This window comes from Alexandromys fortis, unplaced genomic scaffold (assembly GCF_014885135.2).
Source record: "Alexandromys fortis isolate MF-2015 unplaced genomic scaffold, M_Fortis_MF-2015_v1.1 scaffold_50, whole genome shotgun sequence".
NCBI classification, from domain to species: Eukaryota; Metazoa; Chordata; class Mammalia; order Rodentia; family Cricetidae; genus Alexandromys; species Alexandromys fortis.
Genome location: NW_026067932.1, coordinates 4,068,977 through 4,092,806, shown reverse-complemented (window position 1 = coordinate 4,092,806; position 23,830 = coordinate 4,068,977). Strand labels below are relative to the sequence as shown.

At 44.2% G+C, this 23,830-nt stretch overlaps 1 protein-coding gene across 1 annotated transcript in view; it reads right to left on the bottom strand.

The window, feature by feature from the left end:
• Positions 1-23,830, bottom strand: part of Cfap54 (cilia and flagella associated protein 54) — a 251,916-nt gene that overhangs the window by 187,672 nt on the left and 40,414 nt on the right. Inside the window, exons 16-20 of the mRNA XM_050145787.1 lie at positions 18,909-19,037; positions 18,442-18,568; positions 16,167-16,247; positions 15,952-16,073; positions 4,159-4,335 (exon numbers count right to left, since the gene is read on the bottom strand). Coding sequence (XP_050001744.1) covers positions 4,159-4,335; positions 15,952-16,073; positions 16,167-16,247; positions 18,442-18,568; positions 18,909-19,037 — 636 coding nt within the window. The remainder of the gene's footprint in view (positions 1-4,158; positions 4,336-15,951; positions 16,074-16,166; positions 16,248-18,441; positions 18,569-18,908; positions 19,038-23,830) is intronic.

Genomic DNA, 23,830 nt, shown 5'->3' with positions numbered 1-23,830 from the left:
CCTCTCCTGCTGTTCTCAGTGACACCCCCAGTCTCCCCTCTGCTTCCATGTCCTATACACAGGCGTAATTTAATGCATCTACAGAAAAGCCGGAATTTGAAAATGAGAGAAACACTCAAGGTTTGTCTATTTGAGTATGACTTATTTTACTCAATATAGTGTCCTCCACCTGTTTTCCTAAAGAACGATATAATTCATTCATGATATATATAATATAATTCATTCTTTTGTGGCTGGATGGAATCCCACTGTGTATATATTCTGCATTTTCTCCGTCATTTGTCTGTTGATGGATATCTAGGTGGTTCTATAACCTAGCTATTATGGATACGACTGAACCCTCCCGGCACGAACCCAGGAGGGGTAGAACTCGGCCACATGGAGCTGTAGCTTTGCTGTCTGTGGCATCTCCACACGAATGTGCACCCCGGGGAGGGGCACAAACGAATTCTACTTCCGCCGGCGCCAGCGGCGTGTGAGCCGTCCCATTCGCCGGCAACCTCACTAGCGTTTGCTGCTATTGGTTTTCTTAGTGACTGCCATGCCGAGTGGGGTGAGAGGGGATCTCTACAGGATGCTTTGGGAGGGGGGTCGTCCCTGGGGTCTAAGAAGAGTGAACATTTGCCTGTGATTGTTGGCCACTAGCACTTCATCGTTTGAGAACCGTCTGCTCACTGCCAGAGTTACGGCATTTGTGGTCAACCCGATGCAGGTGCTGGGAACCACACCTGGGTTCTCTACGGGAGGCGCTGAGCGCTCCTAACCGCTGAGCTGGGTCTCCAGCCCCAGGTATAGTCTTTTTGGTCCTCCATCAGTGATGCGAAAGCAGAGGCCCTGCCCTACAAGCTGTCTCCTTACTGGGCTGCTCCTTTGGCTGTAAAGAGGCTTTTGTTTAGCGTTTTTTGTTTGTTTTATTTCGTGAAATCCCATTTGTCAAATCTTTTGTTTTCCCCTGAGCTATCCCAGGCCTTTTCACAAGTCCTCTCTGGATTCAGCCTGTACCCACGTCGTGAGAGGAGATCGTCACGTGACCTGTATACCTGACAAAACCAAAGGCCAGGGAGTTAGAGAGATGAGGTGCCGAGACAGGGCAGCACTGACTAAACGCACCGCATGGAGCACCAGGGTTTAAGCTGCGTGAGGGGCTCTGAACCCTGATTCTACTCTAGGTCACTTTTTGAAAGAATAATTTGTACAAAATCAGTTACCTTTTTGTTTGTTTTTTGTTTTTCAATACAGGATGTCTCTGTAGTTTTGGAGCCTGTCCTGGAACTAGCTCTTGTAGACCAGGCTGGCCTCAAACTCACAGAGATCCACCTGCCTCTGCCTCCCGAGTGCTGGGATTAAAGGCGTGCGCCACCATAGCCCGGCCACCTCCGAAACCGATAGCCAACCCACCCCGGGTTCCCTAGCTTCAGTGAGTGAGGCTCTGTTACACGGGTCTGGCCCTTCGTGCTGCCACAGAAACTTCTCAGGTTATTGTGACATTTATGGCAAATTAAGAGTGTCAGCCCACGTGAGCAGAGAGAGAGAGAGAGAGAGAGGAGAGAACGCTGAATCCCAGAAGCTGGAAGACAAGGATAAAACTCAAAGGAAAACAAAACACAAACACCAAAAATAAGGGACTTAACATCTCTTGATAACCCACACAAAAACAGCAAGCTTCCCATGGGGGAGGGACGGAGAGACTGTTGTATGACAGGTTCTTATTGCTCTAAATTATACCGCACAAACCAGAATCCAGAGGGCAGATTCTCTCTAAAAGCATTTTTACAAGCAGATTTTATATTTTTATTTCACTCCTATCTTGTGTAACACAAAGAAGCAACGTGTAATTAGAATCTACATAAGAATGGAGACGGTGTGAACAAATCGCTAACTTTGGAAATAAGATTTTATAGACAATGTAAGTAACATTAGCATTTGCAGCTATAGAAATGGATTTTAATGAAACCAAAGCCTGAAGAGTTTTCACTAAAACAAAAAGATGGCCAAACCAACAAACCAGCAAACTTTCATGAGTCCACAGCGCCACCTAGTGGCAACATACAGGAAGCAAAGGGTGAACCCACCTGAAGCTGCTGGCCTAATGAGTTATTGACATAAATGCTATTGTATATGTGCCATTAAAAAGCATTAGAGCTACGGGTTAAACATGGGGTGCTATTGTCTTCTCATGTTCCATAAATATAAAATAAAACGGTCACTAAATAGTAATACTGAAAAATTAAAGTTTGGGTTTAAACCAAAATAATTTGAAAGCCAACAGTAAATTCCATATCCCTTATTTTGTGCTAATTTCCTAAAACCCGTGAAGCTGCCTTCTTCTTATCACAGATTTCCAAAATCTCCAAGGTGGAACTCCTAGCCCTAAAGCGGTGCTGTTTCTACTCCCACACCTCAGAGAACAAAACCACACGAGGGTGAAGCTACTTCTCAAGAAAGGCCGCCCCATCCACCTAACTCTCTCAGGAACGAGCTACACTCCATCCATGCTTTGCCTGGTCCTGTGAACGCACAGAGAACTTGACAGCTGACATTCAAAAGAAAAAAGCTCATTGTACAGAACTAATAAAAATATTGCAAAATAATGCAATCACGGCCCATAACACCAGTAATTGCTCTGATAAATTCCATTACATATGTTTAACAAAAATAGAAAGTCATTGGCTAATCTGTCGAGAATGTTATATATTAGTTCAGTTTATTCTCTCTCTCTGTCTCTGTCTCTCTCTGTCTCTCTCTCTCTCTCTCCCTCCTTTCTTATTTTTGTTTGCCTTATTTTTTTTTTTTTTTTGAGACAGGGTTTCTCTGTGTAGCCCTGGCTATCCTGTACCTCGCTCTGTAGACCAGGCTGGCCTTGAATTCACAGAGTTCTGCACATCTCTGCCTCCTGGGTGACGGGATTAAATTCACCTGCCACCACTGCCTGGCTAGTTCAGTTTATTTTTAAAATGGGGGTCTCGTGCTGGCCTTGAACTTGCTACAGAGGCAGGGAGTCTTTCTGCCTCCACCTCCAAGGTGCTGAGATTACAGGCACAGACACGGGGCGGCACCCGTAGCTCACATGACTCTGGGGACAGAACAAGGACCTCCTGAGTGCTGGGCGAGCTCCCTACTAACTCCGTACGTCTCCAGCCCTGTGCCAGCTTCTTTCCACGATAAACACACTTTACTTTACAAATGAGAAGAAATCTTCAAACTATTTGGCCTTCCTAAAACTGTGCTGCCAGGAAAGGGAAGAAGCTGGAGTTTCAAACTTAGACATGCTTGACTTCAAAGGCTCTGCGTGCAAAATGCCCTGAAGATAATCAAAGATAGGATTGTATTGTAGTACAACATCAAAGAGCACATAAAGAGAAAGGAGCAATATTTAAAGTATACACCAGCTGGAGCCAGTTTCTTCTTAGGAAATGAACTCCCAAGTGTTATTCCCATTCGGGCCGAGTTCTGGGACTCCGGGGTGGGAGACAGGTTCATCCTAATAAATGCATAGATTTGTGAATGGAGATGTGTGGTTGTCACTGGTTGCCACAGTGACCTTAGGGGACCTGTCACACTATCTCTAGACCAGAGACTCTCAACCTTCCTGATGCTGCTACCCTTTCATACAGTTCCTCACTGTTGTGACCCCCTCCCAACCATACAATTATTTTTACTGCTGCGTCTTGACTGTAATTTCACCACTGCTATGAATCTAAGGCAAATATCTGATATGTGACCCCCAAAGAGGTTGCAACCCACAGGTTGGGAACCAAGGCGCTGGACCCACTGCCTTCAAATTCCCATATCTTGTTGCTTTGTCTCTGGTGTTGGCTCTCGGAGGAACCACCCTCTCCACCTCCCTCCAATTCCACGTCAGCCCTCGCTCTATGTTGAACTCACTGTCAGCATACAGCAGAGCCATTGGAACAGAGACACATAGAGGGAACCATTTTTCTACCGTTTCTTCTGACTGCGTGTTCGAGAGAGCTTTAGAGGGCAGCTCATAAAGGGAAGTATCATGAATAAATTAAGTGTAGATAAGACATGAACACATCAACCCTGATGTTCAGTGCTTATAAATAAGACTATTCAGGTGCTGAAAATCATAACAACCGTAGCCATTACAGTTATGACGGTGCTTAGGTCAATGTGGCGTGAGGAAGGGCACCTTACCTTAGCGTCTGAAAAAAAGGGAGCGGGTTTCAGAGTCACGGAGCAGTGGGTTCGGGCCAGCAGGATGGGTGGGGGAGGGAGTCGGCTCTTCTTTGCTTTTGAACTCTCCAAGCACGTCTGGTGGGAATAGAGGGCGTTTTGTTCTGCTTCGATCTTCTCAATTAAGGCATACGCTTCCTGTAACGAAGTGTGAAAATAGAAAAATACATTCCGGGAGCTTGGGCCTCCTTTGTATTTGCAGCATTCCCTTGTGGTAAAGGCTCCCTTTCTATATGCCGTTTCTGGAACCTCGAGGCATGCGTATATATGCCAGTGTGGTTTTGGCAGGACGGTAGCAGACTACTGGATGGACCTCATCAATGCAATTGGATGCATACGTCATATCTTAACAGGAGACATTTCTGGCTTAAAATCCTCTGGTTATCAACCCTCACACTTCGTTATGCTTTGAAAGTCCATACCACAGACACCTGCATTTACACCGACAAACACCGTTTACCTTGTAACCCTCAGGAAATACAATGTTGATACGTGTGGTTTTTGAAAGGGATGTGATTAAGAGTTCATATCATCAAAATGAAGTTTAAACAGACAAAGATATTTTCAGGATTCTGTAATTCTGAAGGCAAAGCAATCATTATTTCAAACAGTTATACACAGAAACAATGCCTAACTTTCAGATCTAAACAGTATTTTAAAAACCAGATAACCTGTATCAACAAGGATGTGTAAATTTCCTAACAATACTAATTACACCAGTTAAAATAATAATAGCAATATTTTAGTCTCAATAATCCCAAGCAAAGCAAATATATTTATATATTTGTCTTTTGTGGTTTATTCTTCCAGAGGACCCTGGCTTGTTCCCAGCACCCATGGAGTGGCTTACAGCCTTCTATAATCCCAGTTCCAGAGATCCAATGACCTCTCTGGCCTCTGCAGGCACCAGGCATACACATGGCACAAAACTTATGTTTAGCAAATATTCAGACGCATAAAATAAAGAGTCATAACTATTTTTAAAGATAGTTGAACATTTTAAACATATGGTACTCATTTTAAAAACTCACTAAGCTAGAAAAATATTAAAACATCAAGTTTAATTAATAGACAAAGCACTAAGATGGCCCTCTCACTGCTCCTAACAAAACACTAAGGGGATCTCCAGTGAAGCCCACGAAGAGACAGAAGGCTACCACTCCACTGTATTCTGAAGCTCCACCTGTTGGTAACGAATGCAAAAGAGAAGCTCCTACCACTAAGAAGACTAAACGTCTGTCTTCCGAATCCCAAGCATTCCCCTTCTGCTGCTAGATGTCCATGTCGTCTCTCCTACAGGAGACATGCAGAGTTTGAAGTTTCCATTTGGAGACCTGGACTCCAAGCTCGATAAAGAAAAGACTCACGGCGTTTGAGTGCGCCCCAAAGTGCTGCTCAAGGCTGAGTGCTCAAACTAGCACCATGTATAAGTACAGATTATAAGACCAGGGCTCCCAGCAAAATTCTTCACAGACCTCAAAAGAACAGTACTCAACTTCATATGGAAAAGCAAAAAACCCAGGATAGCCAAAACAATCCTGAACAATAAAAGAACTTCTGGAAGCATCACAATCCCTGACTTCAAACTCTACTACAGAGCTGCAGTACTGAAAACAGCCTGATGTTGGCATAAGAACAGACAGGAGGACCAATGGAACTGAATCGAAGACCCGGATATTATTCCACATACCTTCAAAGACCTGATTTTTGACAAAGAAGCAAAAAATATCAAATGGAAAAAAGAAAGCATATATAACATATGGTGCTGGCATAACTGAATATCAACAAGTAGAAGAATGAAAATAGATCCACATCTATCACCATGCACAAAACTCAAGACCAAATGAATCAAAGACTTCAACATAAAGCCAGTAACACTGAACTGCATAGAAGAGAAAGTGGGAAGTACACTTGAACACATTGGCACAGGAGACCACTTCCTAAACATAACCCCAGTAGCACAGATACTGAGGGAAACAATTAATAAATGGGACCTCCTGAAACTGAAAAGCTTCTGTGAAGCAAAGGACACAGTCAACAAGACAAAATGACAGCCTACAGAATGGGAAAAGATCTTCACCAACCCCACATCAGACAGAGGGCTGATCTCCAAATATACAAAGAACTCAAGAAACTGGTCATCGAAAGAAATAATCCAATTTAAAAGAATGGAGTACAGACCTAAACAGAGAACTCTCAATAGAGGAATCTAAAATGGCTGAAAGACACTTAAGGAAATGTTCAACATCCTTAGTCATCAGAGAAATGCAAATCAAAACAACTCTGAGATTCCCTCTTACACCTGTAAGAATGGCCAAGATCAGAAACACTGATGGCAACTTATGCTGGAGAGGTTGTAGGGAAAAGGGAACACTTCTGCATTGCTGGTAGGAATGCAAGCTGGTACAGCCCCTTTGGATGTCAGTGTGGCGATTTCTCAGAAAATTAGGACACAACCTTCCCCAAGATCCAGCAATATCTCTTTTGGGTATATATCCAAAGGATGCTCAATCGTGCCACAACGACACATGTTCAACTATGTTAATAGTAATATTGTTTGTCATAGCCAGAACCTGGAACAACCTAAATGCCCCTCAACCGAAGAACAGAAAAGGAAAATGTGGTACATTTACACAATGTACCACACAGCAGAAAAAAAAATAATGACAGTTTGAATTTTGCAGGCAAATAGATGGAGATAGAAAACATCATTTTGAGTGAGGTAACCCAGACCCAGAAAGACAATTATCACATGTACTCACTCATAGGTGATTTTTAGACATAAAGCAAAGAAAACCAGTCCACAAATCACAATCCCAGAGAACCTAGACAACAATGAGGACCCTAAGAGAGACATACATAGATCTAATCTACATGGGAAGTAATCTCCTAAGTAAATTGGGAGCATGGGGACCTTGGGAGAGGGTTGAAGGCGAGGGGAGAGGCAGGGAGAGTATCAGAGAAAAATGTAGAGCTCAATAAAAAAAAATCAATAAAATAAAAAAAAGTAAGACCAGGTTCCAGACACGGCTTTCCCTAAAATAATAAAGGTTGGCCTACATTAAAATAAAACTACCTTGTCGTTTTTCTGCTGTGTTTGAGTGGTTGGCACCCAGATCTAAAATCACAGGCAGTAACTAAAATGGATCTGCAAATATGCATCATTTAAAATTCTACTTCTCTAAAGCTTGGGTAAGAGTTCTGCACTGAAGGTCACAAGTCTTAGCCATATATGAGGCCCACTTAGAAAGGCCTTGCTTTTTTTTTTCTCATCTCAGAACAGGGTATCCCAGGATGCCCCATCAATAACTTAAAACAAAAATCCAGAAGTAGAACTTGAATATATGTAGCATTAACAAAGGTTTCGAATGATTCTGAAGCGCAGCAAAAACTGCCAACCACTGTTTCCGGTAAGAAACCACACATCACAGATGCTCTGGTGGCCTCTCATCCTCCCACAGAAGTCAGGCCACGCCCTCTGGAACGCAGAGACTTGGTGAGGTGACACGATCTGCTGCTCCTTCAGCATCTTCTGTCCAGAGCTGCAATATGCTTATTTTCTTACCCGGTACCAGATTCTTCATCCCCCCGACAGGGCTGAGTTAGATTTTCTGGTGGGGAACCTCCGACCGACCCTCCATGAAGGCCTCCCAGAGCCGGAAAAGTCCCGTGTTCAGGGGTTCTTCCTCTCACGCTGAACCTGGCAGCTGTCTCTCCTAATGAGGCACCTCGCGGTGGTTTGTTTTTTTTTCCCCCAGAGAAGACGCTTCCTCCTCTAGGATGTCCTTAATGCTCTCCTGGCTTTCTCTAACCCCAAAGTCTGGTGAGAAGGCTGGATCACCTATTAAAGCATATTCGGGAAGGGTAATCTTACGTCCACTGCTTTCCAAAACCAAACGGCCCACTGCATCGACCAACAACCTGCTCTCTGTTATAACAAAGAGGTGCTCGCTCTCTGGTCTCCTCAACTTCTTGTCTTGACTCTGAACACAACCTGTAGCATCTATCTACTGAAGGGCAAGGAGCTTTTGTGAAGGTCATGGACATATCTTCTAGCTCCCCATGTACTCTTGACTGCCTTGTGTTCCTCTCTGTTTAGACTAAACCTTTAGAACCATGCACTCCCATGCAATTCCCCCTTCCCAGGATACATCACATCTTCTCTGCTGGCTCAAGCCCTGCTGGAGCATCACCTCCACTGACATCTCCATGGCAACCCCATGCTCCCAGGCATCCCTCCCCATGCATCTTCACTGACTTTACGTCAGTGGGTACTGGACCGTATTCGATCGGTGGGCCCAAATGTCCACGCCTTGTCATGAATGCCCTGTTATCAGGCATGGTGCCTTATTTATCTCTTCGGATTCAGTCACTGGGTTCTCAAGGAAAGCCAAACTGAACCATGATGGTAAAGAAGGGTGTTTACTACGATGCATTTTAAACTACATGATAAAAAAAAAATGCTCTGACTGAGTCTTGACCAACTTTCAGAGGAGATCCTTGACTCAGATCCTATGGCCCAATTGAGCAGAAATACCAAAGTTTGTATGAAAAAGTAGTGAAAGTCCAAAATAAAATCCCAGATTTGGGTCAAATAAAGTCCACGACATAAATGAAGGCAGACCCTAATGCTTGTTAAAAAATAAACTCCCAGCTCAGTAAGGCAAACCCTGCAGCTGATAGTAACGTCCATTCACGAGAGCGTGTCTGGGGGTGAGTTAAGACCTTCAACCACACGGAAGGAAGTATCTGGTGGGGGATCCAGAGAGAAAAAAAAATCTCAAAAACAGCTGAAGCCAATTTTGAAGGGTGTCAGTAAAGACCTGAGTGTTATCTACAGCGGTGCTTCGGGATGCCGAGGCCTTACAACTGCAGAATCTGGACAGCTCTTCCCAGTCTCAGCTCACATGCTTGCTTTCCCAGACATGTCATCTGATGAAAATAGCTAACGCCACATGCTCTCCTGACCGCCCTTGGGAAATAGAAGGGCTTCCCAATCTAAGGAAAAAGGTTGACCAGGACCCTCAAAGCAAAGGGGCTTCCGTGGCGGCACGCAAAGGAAGCGACCATGCTTTTCACGGTCACTTCTGCGTCCGTGGGCTCCATAAACTGAGGCCCTAAGTATTTTTGGATGAATGCAAATGTCTCTGCCTATAGTTCCATTAGAGAAAAAGGAGACCTGCCTCTCTTAGAAGTGTGCCGATGCTTATGAAGACAGGCTGACATTAAGTACATCTGACACGGGCCTGCTGCCCACAGCGCATCATGACACTAATGGAAAGATGTAATGCCCTCCTGAGGGTGTGATTAAGATGTATGTAAACAGCCATCGCGACGCTGTGGGGACGAAGTGCCACGCTCACTACAGGAGACCTCCCTGAGGAACATTCCGCATCCCAGCATGATGGGGTACACCTCGGAAGGGGATGAGAGGTAGATTAAGTCACCTCCCAAGAACCGTAGCCAGGAATATTGCAGAGGATAAAGAAACATGGCTTCAAAGATAATTCTAAGAACAGGCATGGAAAGGGATGTGTCATCTCATGACGATTAATACAGCCAAGGCTCAGACAACAATTCTCATCCAATGCTACCGAGCGCTCAAAGTGTGGGTGGAGTAATAATGTAACAATTATATTAATAGTGACTACCTCTTACCGACTGTTCACTCTGCCAAAAGCTAAGAATTCTGCATGCGCCATTTCGCCGAGTCTTCCTAAGAACCTTTAGCAGACAAATATTTGTTTGTTTTCTTTTGTTGTTTGTTTTTGTGTTTTGGAGACAGGGTCTCACTATGTAGTACTGTCTAGCCTGGAACTCTCAATGTAGACCACGCTGGCCTCAAACTCACAGAGATCTACCTGCCTCTGCCTCACAAGTGCTGGGATTAAAGGTGTGCATCACCACAATTAAGAGATTAATATTTTAAGATTTAAGAGGATATCACTAATACAGCCAATCTCTTGCAGAACAAGAACTCTACCCAAACCCTATACTCCTAACACCCATGCTATTGTATCTAAATGCAAAGATGAACAAAAATAAATTTAAAAAAAAAACCTTGGGAAGGCAAACCAGATAAATTCACTACACTGTACCTATAGGACAGATGAAAAGAAAAACCTCTGCTACGTAACTATGCCCAAACCCATTGTCAGGGTTTGAAACCCAGGATTCAAACCATGACCTCGTTGTTACATCTAGACAGTTTTGCACCACAAGGAAGGAGAGACACAGCACTTATATGTTCCAAGGATTCTAATATTCACCACATAAGCGGGTCACTGATCCATCAGGGCTGCAGGACAGGGACTCGGGAGCCTTGTTTCTGCTGGCATTCCTGAGCAGGGGCAGAAGTGAGTGGGGTTTATAAGCCAAAAAATCCAAGTCACAGTTACAATTTTCACCAATTTTCATCAGGATTCAGAGATTAGAACTTCCCTGAATGTTCCGTCATTGTCAATCGACACACAATTCAAGCCTTTTGGTTCAACCAATCGGATCCATTTGTTCCTTCCATCGTTAGGAACAGCCATGATGCTTCCAGAGAACTAAAGTTGCACAAAGACTATTTTTGTGGTTTAGGGAAGAAGTTGGTCAGCCATTGGAAAGTTCTTGCTCCCCCGGGGCTAAGGAACCTGAATCAAAATGGCCGTTCTTAGGCCAACGTGCATTTGCCTGCTCCCTTCACTCGTCAGAGGGGTCAGAATAGGAAAGACCTCTGCTCTTCCAAAAGGGAGACTTCGGTAGAGAACAGACATAAAGAACTGAGAGGGTCTCAGGAAAAAAATCATTCATATTTCCCTCAAGACAAACAAATAGTATTGAATTGACTGAAATCCCATAAATAAGAAAAAGAAATAAACTCAATTACTGCCAGTTCAGTTCACAGGATAGAAACACAGACATAAATTCTGGAAATATTAAAGCCGGGACTCACAAGAACTTCCAGTGGCTCTGGTTTCCCTTGTAGCTCTGCTTCCAAAACGGGACTACACAATTACATGCTGTATCAATAACAAAAATGACTCTGCCGAGCCACATGCTCCCTTGCTTAGAGTTGGGGGACTAACACCAGGATTTGGCGCTGCTGCTTTTTATCTCTGCAGACTTCCTTCAGCTCCAGCAGACAGTATTAGGAGAAAAGCAGACGCAACAGTTGAGTTTCTTTGCAACAGAAGCTACAGAGAAAATGAAGTGGGGATCAGAGGGACAGAGGATCCCCAGAACAGGGTCACAGCCTTCTCATTAGCACACAGGAGTAGCAACAGAGGGGTTATAAGCTCTGTTCCCTTGCAGAGGGCACAGAGAGACCCTGTTTCCTGCAAGGGACTGTTCCGGGGTGTGTACCCTGAAGTTTCAATCTTTTCATACTGCTACTGAGGTTTCAGCTTCCAAGGAGGGAGCAGTCAGTAGGCCCCTTCTGCATCTTTAGTACCCACTCTCTGACAGATTATAGCTAATGGGGAGGAAGTCATTCCTCCTCCGGTGATATTTGGAGAGGGAAATGCAGGAAGCAGCATCATAGAACACTGCCCCAGCATCCCTTAGAAGCATCTCAGTCTCTCTGCTAAGATGCCGAAAGGTCATCTGTAGACTCCTCAGTGAACTAATGATCTAACATAAGCCACATGGTGGCTGCTCGGCTCAAAGGGAGGAAAGCATCCAGTAGAGGTGCTAAGTGCCATCCCTTACAATAAAGACATGGCCTCATGGGCAAAGCCAAAGCAGATGATCAGAGTCAAATAGTTAAGGCAGGAGGATGGGATAAAGGCATTCCTCCACACAAGAAGCCATCCGTCCCATTTGGTTAGCTCGCATTATCAAAAGTCTGACCCTTGTCTGCGGCTGCACATTGGCTCACTTTTAATCGGTTTGGGATCACAGACACTTGATAGGATTATGTTTCCACAAGGGCAGAAAACTTTCGAAAAACCAAAACAGAGAATGAATAATTTAAGAGTTCCTAAGAGACCCAAGCTTTTCATGCCTTTTTATGACATCAGGTGACACATCAATTACTGATTTGGGGACAATTTTATTACAGGACCCTGATAATGTAAAACATTTTGTGATATTCTTCGGGAGAGAATGATTGCCAGGGGAAAGGAGTTTATTTGTCTTCTATAAGAAAAGAAAGTTTGACAATTATTTGAGTCATAACAGCGCTGTTTAGGAGAGTGCCCCAAGGAGTGATCATGACACCATAACACTTGGATGAAAACTGCCACTGAGGAGCAGAGGTGGCTACCAAAGATTCGGGACCTCAAGATAAATATTCAACATGCTCCTGGCTAGCACAATCCCTTATAAAAAAAAAAAAAAATAGCGCCTCAAAGCACATCTCATGGGGCTTCTTAGGACATTATACTCATAATTTTTCTCGAGTTCCAACAGTCTTAGGAATTAAAAAGACCTGGAAACTTAGGCTCCCCTCCCCCACTCTCTTCCTCCCCTGCCTCGACGGAAGTAGAGCTATAACGAGGAAATGGTGTATTATGGAAGCAGGAAGGAAGCATCAAAGGTCTCAATATATCACCAGGCTCCAAGGGCATGTGGGCTTAGTCCTGAGAGCAATACTGTTTAAAGAAATTACATTTTATTCTCCCTAGGAATGGGACTGGAATGCCGACGTCTTCTAAGTACACAGCCATGAGTTGTCTGCTGAGAAAACAGAACTGGACACATGTGGATCTGCACACATGCAAATCTTCCCACAATGCTCCTCGACCCCGCCGGTTCAGATCACCCGTGCTGACATCAACCCCCATCCCCCACCCAAATGCTGCCAACCCAAAAGCTCTTCCCTGACACTGCCAGGACGGACTCCCTCCCCTGAACAATGATAGCATTGAGCCACCCAAAGCCCCTAGCAGCCGGGTAAGAGCTCTTTGGATGGTCTCTCTGCTTTCCATCCGTTTTCAAGAATCACCTGCTCCGCCACATCCAAGCCCCTCACCGTGAGTGCCATGAGGGGCGACAAGCACTAAGGACTTCTGGACTCTTGAGACGCTGCCTACATTGCTCTCTGCCTGGAGTGTTCTTTCTCCTCCAGGTATCCCTCATCTTTGGCTACTCAGTGTTCAACTCCATTCTATGTCCAAGTTTTTGAAAACCCTGATTGCTAACCACAAACACATCCTTCTAGCTTTTCTCAGACTCTCCATTTCTCGTCTCTGATGGAATCTTATAGGGTGGTCCGGTTTTATTATTTTTCTATAACAATCAAGTCTCCACCTTGATGCCTTATTTCCTTCCCTAGTCAATCTGAACTTGTTTTTTTTTCCATACTGTAAACATTTAGTTCCTACCTGTAATAACAAAGACTGAGAGCTGCGGGTTCAGAGAAGGACCTGACACGATCACTCTTCACTACGAGCTGTGTTAGGTGAGAGAGCCCGAGACCATGAGGGAAGTGAAAAGCCATGATCAGGCCCTGAGATAGGAAAGCCTTAAGAGGGGAGAGTATGTCATACCAGAGACAACATGTTGGATCCTTAGAGGGTGAGAAGACCTTCCTTAAAGTACCTGGAGAGGAACACCATACTTAAGACATCTTAAAGTGGAAGAGAAGGAAAAACAGCTGCTGGTCAGGCAATGATGGTGCACGCCTTTAATCCCAGCACTCAGGAGGTAGAGACAGGAGGATCTCTGTGAGTTCCTGTCCAGCCTGGTCTACAGAGAGAGTTCCAGGACAGCTAAGGCTACGTAGAGAAATTCTGTGTCAAAAAAAAAACACAAACAAAAAGCTGTCATGTTCAACATGGTCAGGGGGGCTAGAAGAAAAGGGGAAGCCTTCAGGAAAGTTCCCTGAGCAAAGGTGAGATGTGACTTCCATATACTTTTACACACCAAGTTAAAACCCTAATCTGTGGGTTTTAACTTCCACGGCAAGTGCCTGCTGGCTTCAAGGAACCTGACCTGATTTCTAGGAAGTCCGAGGTCTAACATTCCCATTTTAAAAAAATTAATAATCCCACACAAATCTTCATTATGACAAATACTCAGCTGTCACTGCTACAAAACATCGCACATCCGGATACATCAGACCACTCTAGGGGAGGAGCTTCTGAAAAGTCACAGTCTCCAACTGCAGGAAGAATTTCCTTGTTCTAGCCAGGCTTCTCCCTTGGATTCAGCTCCTGCTCTCATTCGCCCGTTCTCAGCTCCTTTCACCATCCTTCTCATTCCAAATACCTGCTCCCACTAGCAGAAATCCTTGCTTTCTGCTTTATGAAATTCTTGAGGCAAGCCAGCATCAACTTATCCTCCTGCCTCCACACCAACAAGCTTCTTACATGTGCATCTATCCGCTCTTCCTTCCTTTCTCCACCGTAGGATGAAAGGCCTGCCTTGTAGTCTGCTCCTGGTCCATGCCTTCTTCTCCTCCCCTCTTTCTCCTGTGGCACTCTGTTCTTGTTTCAGCCTCTCTTCTAGCTTCCGTTTCTCCTTCTTAGCATGCTCACATACTACATATATGTGTTCTGTCTTCAACCTCTCCTAACTGACCCGAATTTGACCCGGCTTTTCTTTGTCTTGTTGGCCAAGTTACTTGTAGCATTGCTTTCTGTTTCATGTAATAGTCATGCAGTCAGTACTCTATTAGGATACGGAATGCCTCCCAAAGTCCCCATATGTTAAAGGTTTGATCAATAGCCCTTACTGGAAGGCAGTGAGACCTTTAACACTGGGACGCACTTTTAAAGGGGATATTAGGATTCCCCCTCTCTCCTTCCTGGCCACCATGTGGTGCATGGGTTCCCTGACAGCAAATGCTTTCTCCAGGCTCCACTGTATCACCATCACAGACCCATGAAGTGGAATCCCCAAACTGTGAGCCAAATAAACGAAGTTCCTTTTAGGGTGAGTATCTCTACACATTTTCTCGAAGTGCTAAGACGCTAACAAACACAGATCATGCTATCAAATTTTCATAGGTCATGCAAGGGGCAAAATGAATATCTCATAACATGCAGCGTAGACTGCCTTCAGAAAGTTCTACTAAAACCTCCTATCATGAATCAGAGAAAAGACAAAAGAATTTCCAGCATGAGACCACATTAAAGGTAGCAACAAGATCAGATCTGGGATGGTTCGGAGGCAGAGGGCTCAGCATACATGGGGCCTGTGTTCCATCCCCAACATGACATTTCTTATTGCTCTATATGTTAGCAGTCTCTGTCTGGATGAAACTACCTCAGTCAATAGGCTGTATGCATTTTAATTCTGACACAAAGAATGCACTGGAAGGGCTAGTGCTGCTCCAATTTTAATTTACCCCATTTTGACTCCTCCTCCTTTTAGTTGGTATCCCATGTCAGTTGTCTCTAGAAACAAAAACATTCATTTCCAAACAGTTCAGGACTCGAGATAGAGCTTAGTCCCCCTGATCAGGCCACTCCATGTGAGGTGGTCCAAGAATCATAATCAGATTCCAAAGAACAAAATATTGTTTGCTTGCTTGTTTTTTGTTTTGTTTTGTTTTGTTTTTGTTTGCTTGCTTGCTTGCTTGCTTGCTTTTCAAGATAGGGTTTCTCTGTAGCTTTGGAGCCTATTCTGGAACTAGCTCTTGTAGACCAGGCTGGCCTTGAACTCACAGAGATCCTCCTGCTTCTGCCTCCCGAGTGCTGGGATTGAATATGTGCGACACCACCATCCAGCTCAAAGCAAGTTTTTGAAAGACACACAAATCACTCTTTTTAACACAAGCTGGGTGCCAGGACTAGAAGAAGAAATGGAAAAATGAAATATTACCATCAACAAGTTCTGCGAAGTTGTACAGGCTGTGTCTTTCTCAAACAGTAAAAGGGCCTTCTGCATCAGGTAGCTGGCTTTGGAAAGCTTGTTCTTCTTGATTTTATTTATTACAGTTAACTCTGTAAAGGCAAACAAATAGTTACTAAAAGACCAAGATGAACATTATCATTTAAATTTTTTGAACTACAACCGGTACAACATGAATCGCCTACCTGAGAAACACTCGGAGTTTGTAGGTTCTTTTACTTTTTCCAAACCTTTGGGATTTGTGCTAACAGTTGGAATCTGTAAAACTGAAGAACACTTCCAATTATAAACCAAACAGGAAACCTTTTGTTTTCCATGCTGGGGAACAAACCCATGACCTTGGGCATGCCAGGTATGGGCTCTACAACTACAGACCTTGGTTTATTTTTGGTTGAAACAGGATCCCTATTTGGCTCAGGCTAGTCCTGAACTTGCTATGCAGCCCAGGCAGGACTAGAACTGATAATTTGTTGCTTGCTCTCACTTCCCACATGTTAGAACTACAGGCTTGTGCTGCCATATCTGGCAAGTTGTAGTTTCAATGTCACCTCCTCGTTTCCATTTCCAGTGGTGTACTTCAAGACATGGAATTTTCACATTATAAAAATATTTAATTTTCTGTTTCATCTCAAGAAAAATCACCTTGTTGAACTCTTGTCTACTTTACCTTGTTCTTACATAAAATGCCAAACTGTCCCTGGTCCTTTCTAGAAAACGTGTCACCACAGTCCCTGGAAAATACAAGGTTCCAGGGACAGTGAAAGCCTAGCAATTTTCACCTAAAACACAAAGGACTGTGGGTATACATACTGTGCACCATTGGGACTGACTGTCACGGTGGTACAATATAGATGAGAGATGAGAGAAACATGGATGGAGCTGTGCTGGCTGGGGACAAGGAAAGGAGATGACTTTTAGGTCTGGTCCACAAATAAGTCCTGACACTATTTTGATTCTGCCCTGCAAGGTAGTATGCAGAGTGTGGAGGTCTGACTGAGAATGGCCCTCATAGACTCATAGATTTGAAGATGTGGTACCTAGCTGATGGAACCTTTTAGGAAGAATTAGTAGGTGTGCCCTTATAGGAGGAAATGTGTCACTGGGGGTGACTTTGAGGTTTCAAAATACCATGTCAGACCCAGTCACTCTCTTTCTTTGCCTCCACCTTATAGATCCAGATCCAGCCCTCAGTCACTGCACCAATGTTATGCCTGCTGTCTGACACCGAGTCCCGTCACAATGGTCATGGACTCACCCTCTAAAACTGTGAGGAAGCCCCTGAACAGATGCTTCTTTTATGCTTCCTTGGCCATAGTGTCTCTTCGCAGCAACAGAACAGTGACTAAGCCATAGGGTTTCCTGAAGATCCCTGACAGCACACCCCTTCCGCTGAATTTTCTTATTTGTGCTAATGAGTGCTAACTGATAGTGACTGGTGAAAAGATAGAACCAGACACCACTGAAGGGTAAGATTTATGAGAAGCTCTCAGTGCAGATACAGATGGGTCATATCTAAAGCTGCGGTCATCAGTGGGCAGCCACCGTGACGCTCTTGGGTAAGACAGGCACAAACAGCACTTCCAGAGCACGAGTCTGGCGGCAGCATACTTGAGTGAAGAGAGACAGAGGGATGAAATAATAGCACAGGCTAAGGTGGAAGATCAATAAAGAACAGCAGAAGAGCCAAGGAGACTCGGGGATACGGCATGAAACCTTAACTAACTCCACGAAAACCGAGCTCAGGCCTCCCGTCAATATCTGTGTGTGGTCCCTCATGGAAACTCATTTGGCCTTCAAAGACCTAATGAGCAAGAGCTGGAGAGTAAACCATTAAATAGTAACCCCGAGAACAAACAAAGCCCCGTCCTCCATGGAGAAAATGAGTTATTCTTGAAGGGAGCCAGACACAATCATTCTGTTGAGCTTTAAATTGTATTTCGGAACCACATATTTTCAGTCTCAAATACTGTTTATGGCTAATTATCCTCGGGAAGCTGGTTTATGTAACAGAAATGCTCTATCGGGTTTTCAGTTTACTTATGAGCAGAGACTTTTCATTATTATCTGCTCCTCTCTACATCTAAAGGGTCACATAGAAAACCATTATGAAAACCATATAAACGTTTAAAATAAAATATTAAAGGATGAAAACATAAAAAGGTAGAAACAAAGGATCTTGGTAGGTACTAAATAAATGCTTGCTCCATTGAATTAACAAAACAACAACTTACTATAAGCAAGCAAATATAATCATATTTTCTTAGAAATTTACTGGTCTGCTATGCAAAGTGTAAACTGATAAACCAAAGTATTTACTGATATTAATCAAAAGAAACAAATATAAAATAATAAAACTTATTTGGAAAAGTGGGCAACAAATACACAACTACAAGAATGAGTCGGTTCTCCCTTTGAATTGCACTTCAAATGTATTCTGTATGGTTACTTCTGGGCCGCTACCTTGCAGTTGGTCAAGAAGTACAATGGCTACACGGTGCTGAGCATGAATTAACTCAAGATGCAAATCCATGATGAAGCTATTTGCGGAGATCGGCTTGTAAGTCACCCCGTCTATGTCATGAGAGTCCTTCAGTCCAGGAGAGTAGAAGAAGACAAAAGGGAAAATGGTTATCAAAACAGCCTAAAAGAAAAGCTATGCCTTGTTATCTTTCAAGTTCTGTCTTAGTCATGGCCATTTAATTCTGCTCACTTCTAGCCCTGAGCAGCTGGCTCACGTGAAAACACGTGTTCTCTTAGCATGTCCGCTTCACTGACAAACTCAAAGACACCATCCCTCCTTGAATTCTTCTTGGAAGAGCTATTTCTGGCCTATGAGAGCAAACCACACTTAATGTATCTCCTTGAAAAGCCGGCTCTTTTCCTGCTTAAGGGGAACATCGACCTGATGTGAGACTGTCCGCTCTTACCTTGACATAGCAATGGTCGAGTACTGATGACCCATCCGACAATGTCGATAGCATGCAATTCCAGTTCATCGCAGAGATTGTTTTATCAAGGAGCTCATATGCATAAAACAGCTGTTCCACAGGAGCTCGCTAGAATAATTTTACAAAAATTACGAAAAGCAAAAGCTGAAACTCTTTAACAATCACTCAAAATCAAACAGCAGAAACTTTGCCCAACATCGGCCACGCTCTGTCTCTGACTAAATATGTTTAGCGTCAACTAAATACTGAGTACTAAAAAAAAAAAAAAAAAAAAAATACTGAGTACTGTCATTGAAGACAAAAATAATATATTGAACCATTTTCCAAAAACAAACTTTCATGAGCACACATGTGAGTTCTAGGCATTGTCTTCGCAATTCTAGTCATACCAAACACACATGTAAATGTTAAACTTGAAGTCCACATAGGTTTAGCTAGTCTTTCACACACTTGATTTGAAAACGTCCTACTTTTTTAAATCTCAGACCCTCAGAACTGGAGATGTAGACTTTGCGCTCATAGAACACAACACAGAACGATTTCAAAGTCTACACATCTTTTTAGCATCATTGTGCTCACAGGCAGGCTAGTAGAGAACAGAGAACAATCAGTCATGTCCAAATGCCCTTCTCTGAATCTTTCCCACATACAGGTAAAACCAAGGCCCCCTGGACTGCCAACCACAGAGTCACTCTGCCTCGCTGCCCCAACAGGAGCCACTGAGTCTTTTTTGTTAATCGTTCATTTATGTTATCTGATTTTTTAAAATATTTATTTATTTATTATGTATACAGTTAGCCAGAAGGGGGCACCAGACCTCATTACAGATGGTTGTGGGCTACCATGTGGTTGCTGGGAATTGAACTCAGGACCTTTGGAAGAGCAGGCAATGCTATTAACCGTTGAGCCATCTCTCCAGCCCTATCTGATGTTTGTTTTTTTTTTTTTTACCTCTCTTTCTCACCATGCAGGTGCCTTAACCAATATTTAACACCACTTTTTTTAATTTTTCAAATGCATTTTGATTTCCCCATCATGAATTCTTCTGGATGCTTCCTTCACTCGACCACAGGCTCAGGATGGTGTTGGTACCTTTATGGCTCAGGCAGAGTGTAGTTATGCCTCATGAGCTCTCTAAATACCTTCAGCAGAAAGGAGCTCAAAGCACAGAATCGCAGGTTCCCCATGGTTTTCAACTGTTGGTGAAAACTTTTTTTTTTTAATGCCCTAGCAATGCTGCAGCATGCATGGACAGCCCGTATATGGCAGTTGTGTTGAACTTGTCTACATTGGGTTTCATGGTCTAAGTGGATGAGGACGACTGACCAGGTCTCTTCCTCTAGAGGGCACCAGACCTCATTACAGATGGTTGTGAACCACTATGTGGTTGCTGGGAATTGAACTTAGGACCTTTGGAAGAGCAGGCAGTGCTCTTAACCGAGTCATCTCTGTTGACCTCCTGCCATTCTCAAGAGCTTCCTTAGAGTGTCTCAGGAAACCTGAGAGACAACCAACAATAACCTCAAACATCCACCACAGTGGTCTGAGTAGATGGCAAGAGCATGTTCAATATGGCTAGTGAAACCCCATCTTCCTTCTGCTACTGCAGAATAAGAACCTCTCATTACAAAATCAATCAAATGTTCCTCATTAGCAGAATAGCCACCTAGGACTGTACAGAAGTGACAGGCTGCAGATACGGTTCCAGGAGTTCCCTGTCATCCCAAGGTGACTATCCTACAGATAGGAAGCAAGGATGCCCAGCTGACTCATGTTTGTGTAGGATGAAAGGAGCCGTTCTGAAGACCATGTCGCCACTATTCATGAAACGTGCTGATGGACTTGTAGGCCGTTAGATCTAATGCCCTGCAATGAGTTGTGTCTGTGCTTGAAACCAAATTATCACTTCCTGTACGGTCTCTACTGCTTTTTTTTTTTTTCTGGCTCACAGTCTTCATCTGCCTAAGACTTCTAAAACATGTTTAATAGAAAAATGGTGGCTACCTGTATGTGGTTATATCAGAATAAAGGGACAGTTTTTAATCTTGTACCATAGCTGTGACACTAATTGATAGTCTTTGGATAATGTGCCTTATTGGGTAAGAGACCTCTATTTCCAGCTGTTAAGAGTTTTGGTTTGAAAGGCTGGCAGCTGGTTTTGTCAAATGCCTCATTTGCATCTCATTGTGGACTGATACAGCCATGTTTTTCTTTGCTCTTTAATATGGGATGTGCTATACTGCATCATAGGGTGCTAACACTGAATCTGCCTCACTTCCCTGGATATGTATGGCTTGATCATTCAGCAAATCCATCCCCACCAAAAGTCACAGGCTCAGGGAGGTTTCCAACGACTCAAGTTACACATTCAAATAACAAAGCAACTTGAGGACACCGCCAAGGCTGCGAATCAATGGGGTGAGAGCCTTCCTCCCATTCTCTCCTCTCAGGACTAAATCTGAGATATCTCCCTATAAAACCAATGTTTTCTTCTAATATACTTTTACAGTATATTTCTTCTAGGATGGAGTCTGTAGGTTCTAACTTTATGGAGAGGCTCAATAACAACTCCATCTTTTCTGAGTTGAAGTTTTATCTCCTTCTTCTAGATAGTTGTTTTTAAAAAATCTATGCTTGTTTGTAACTATGCCCTGAAATCCACCACAGCACCCACCTGCACGCTCAAGCAATCTGATGCAGTATCTACATGCTTGCCCAGCAACCTGCTGCAGCACCCACCTGCATGCTCAAGCAATATGCTGAAGTGCCCACATACATGCTCAAACAATACACTGCAGCATCCACCTGCATGCCCAGCAACCTACTGCAGCACCCACATGCATGCTCAAGCAATCTGCTGCAGTATCTACATGCTTGCCCAGCAACCTGCTGCAGCATCCACCTGCATGCCCAGCAACCCACTGTAGCACCCACATTCATGCTCAAGCAATCTGCTGCAGCACACACCTGCATGCCCAGCAACCCACTGCAGCACCCACCTGCATGCCCAGCAACCTGCTGCAGCATCCACCTGCATGCCCAGCAATCTGCTGTAGCTCTCACCTGCATGCTCAGCAGGCTGGTTTTCACTTCCTATTTGTTTGGCCTCTAGAATTTTCCTTGCTTTCTTATGAATTATGCAATGTATTTGAAGTTCTGTTCAGTTTTGCCCAAAATGTCAAGGCATCTTCCAGAAGGGAGATGTTTTAATCATCTAGGTTATTGTTCAGCCAAAAGCAGAAGTCACTGAGAGAGAGAGAGAGAGACAGAGACAGAGACAGAGACAGAGAGAGACAGAGAGAGAGAGAGTGTGTGTGTGTGTGTGCAGGTGCACACATACACTCAGGAGTGATGTGGGATATCCTTTGTTGCGAGAAAAAAACTGGCACCTAAGAAATCCACTTATTTAGTGGCTTCGCTTGGTACAAAAGTTCAAGCCAAAAAGCCAAACCCTTTATAATTTCCCCGTGGGTTCCTGTGCCCTCCACATAACAGCATGGAGAACAAGAGCTGGCCAGCTACACCTGTCACTCTCAAACTCGAGTGTCCTTAAGAACCTTCCTGAGTTGAAGTTATGATTGATTGTGCCTGAAGTGAGAAGCGAGAAGCCGCATATTGTGTAAGCGCTGCAAGGGAGCCCTGGGCAAACCACTGTTGGACAATTATGCCTCCTCTGCCCCTCACGCAGGCCAGTTTCTGTTCCCAATATGAGATTACTTAAATCTAGCTCTCCCCATAAGGTGCAATTAAAACCAAAGAATTCAAATGTGTACCCCTGGGACCTCGTAATTAGAAAATGAACGTTCATTTGAGAAGGTCAATTCACAACAGCTCCTTTTATGCTTGGTACTAAATTTCCTAGGATTTACCGAGTATGGCAGAAAGATAAACTGTCCCTTTGAAGCCAAGTACTTGCAGGGCTGGTGAGAAGGCTCAGCGAGTAATGACACTTGCAGACATGCTGGCAACCTGAACTCAGTTCCCAGGACCCACATTGTGGAAGGAGAGAACCAGCTCCCACAAAATGTCCTCTGACCTCCACACATACTCCGTGATGCATGCGTGCGCGTACACACACGTGCGCATGCACACACACACACACACACACACACACACACACACTAAACATTTTTAAGTGGGTTTCACCTGTTGAGCAACGTTTAAGGCTAATCTCTGGGCTCAACTGCTAGGTTTCTGCTGATGTAACAGGCCAGATCAGACCAGATTAAAAGCAGACAGATGCAGGTTTATTTGCTCCCAGGCTGGTCTATGTCACAAAGAATGGGGCCAGGGAAGTGGCACACCCAGGCTAAGGGAGGGAGATTTTATAGATCTTAGGGAGCCCTGACAACAAGTCAGCCAGGAACTGAGACTACGCCCATGTATGGTCAAAAGCTAAACTCCTGGGTGGGCACTGGAGTGGGCCGGCCACATCAGAAAGGGGGGGTCACATCGGCTGCCCAAAATGCAGAACTGGGCTATTGGCACCATCCCTTTGTTCAGTTTTCCCTCGGTGCAGACAGGGTTGGGGGAAGTTTCTCCTGCTTGTGCAGGGACAAGCAGGGGTTCCAACCAAACATTCCGGCCTGTTTGTGTATATGGGCACTGGTTCCAATTTGGCTACTTCCTGTTGGCATGGGAGTATTTGGGGAGGGGGAGTTGGTGGGCAGCTGTTCAAAGGAGGAAGGAATGTAGGAGTATTTGGTTAACTGCCACCCTGGAGACCTCACAATCCATTCCTGGAGGAAGCAGAGAAGGCAAGGGGCTAGAAGAAAACATAAACAAATGAGAAAGGCTGGTCCCATAAGAGTGACCAGCCAGGCATATAGGGGAAGCTGGTCCCCAGAGGAAGGGAGAAGAAGCGGGTTGGTGACTATGAGGTGAATCAGAATGATGAGGCA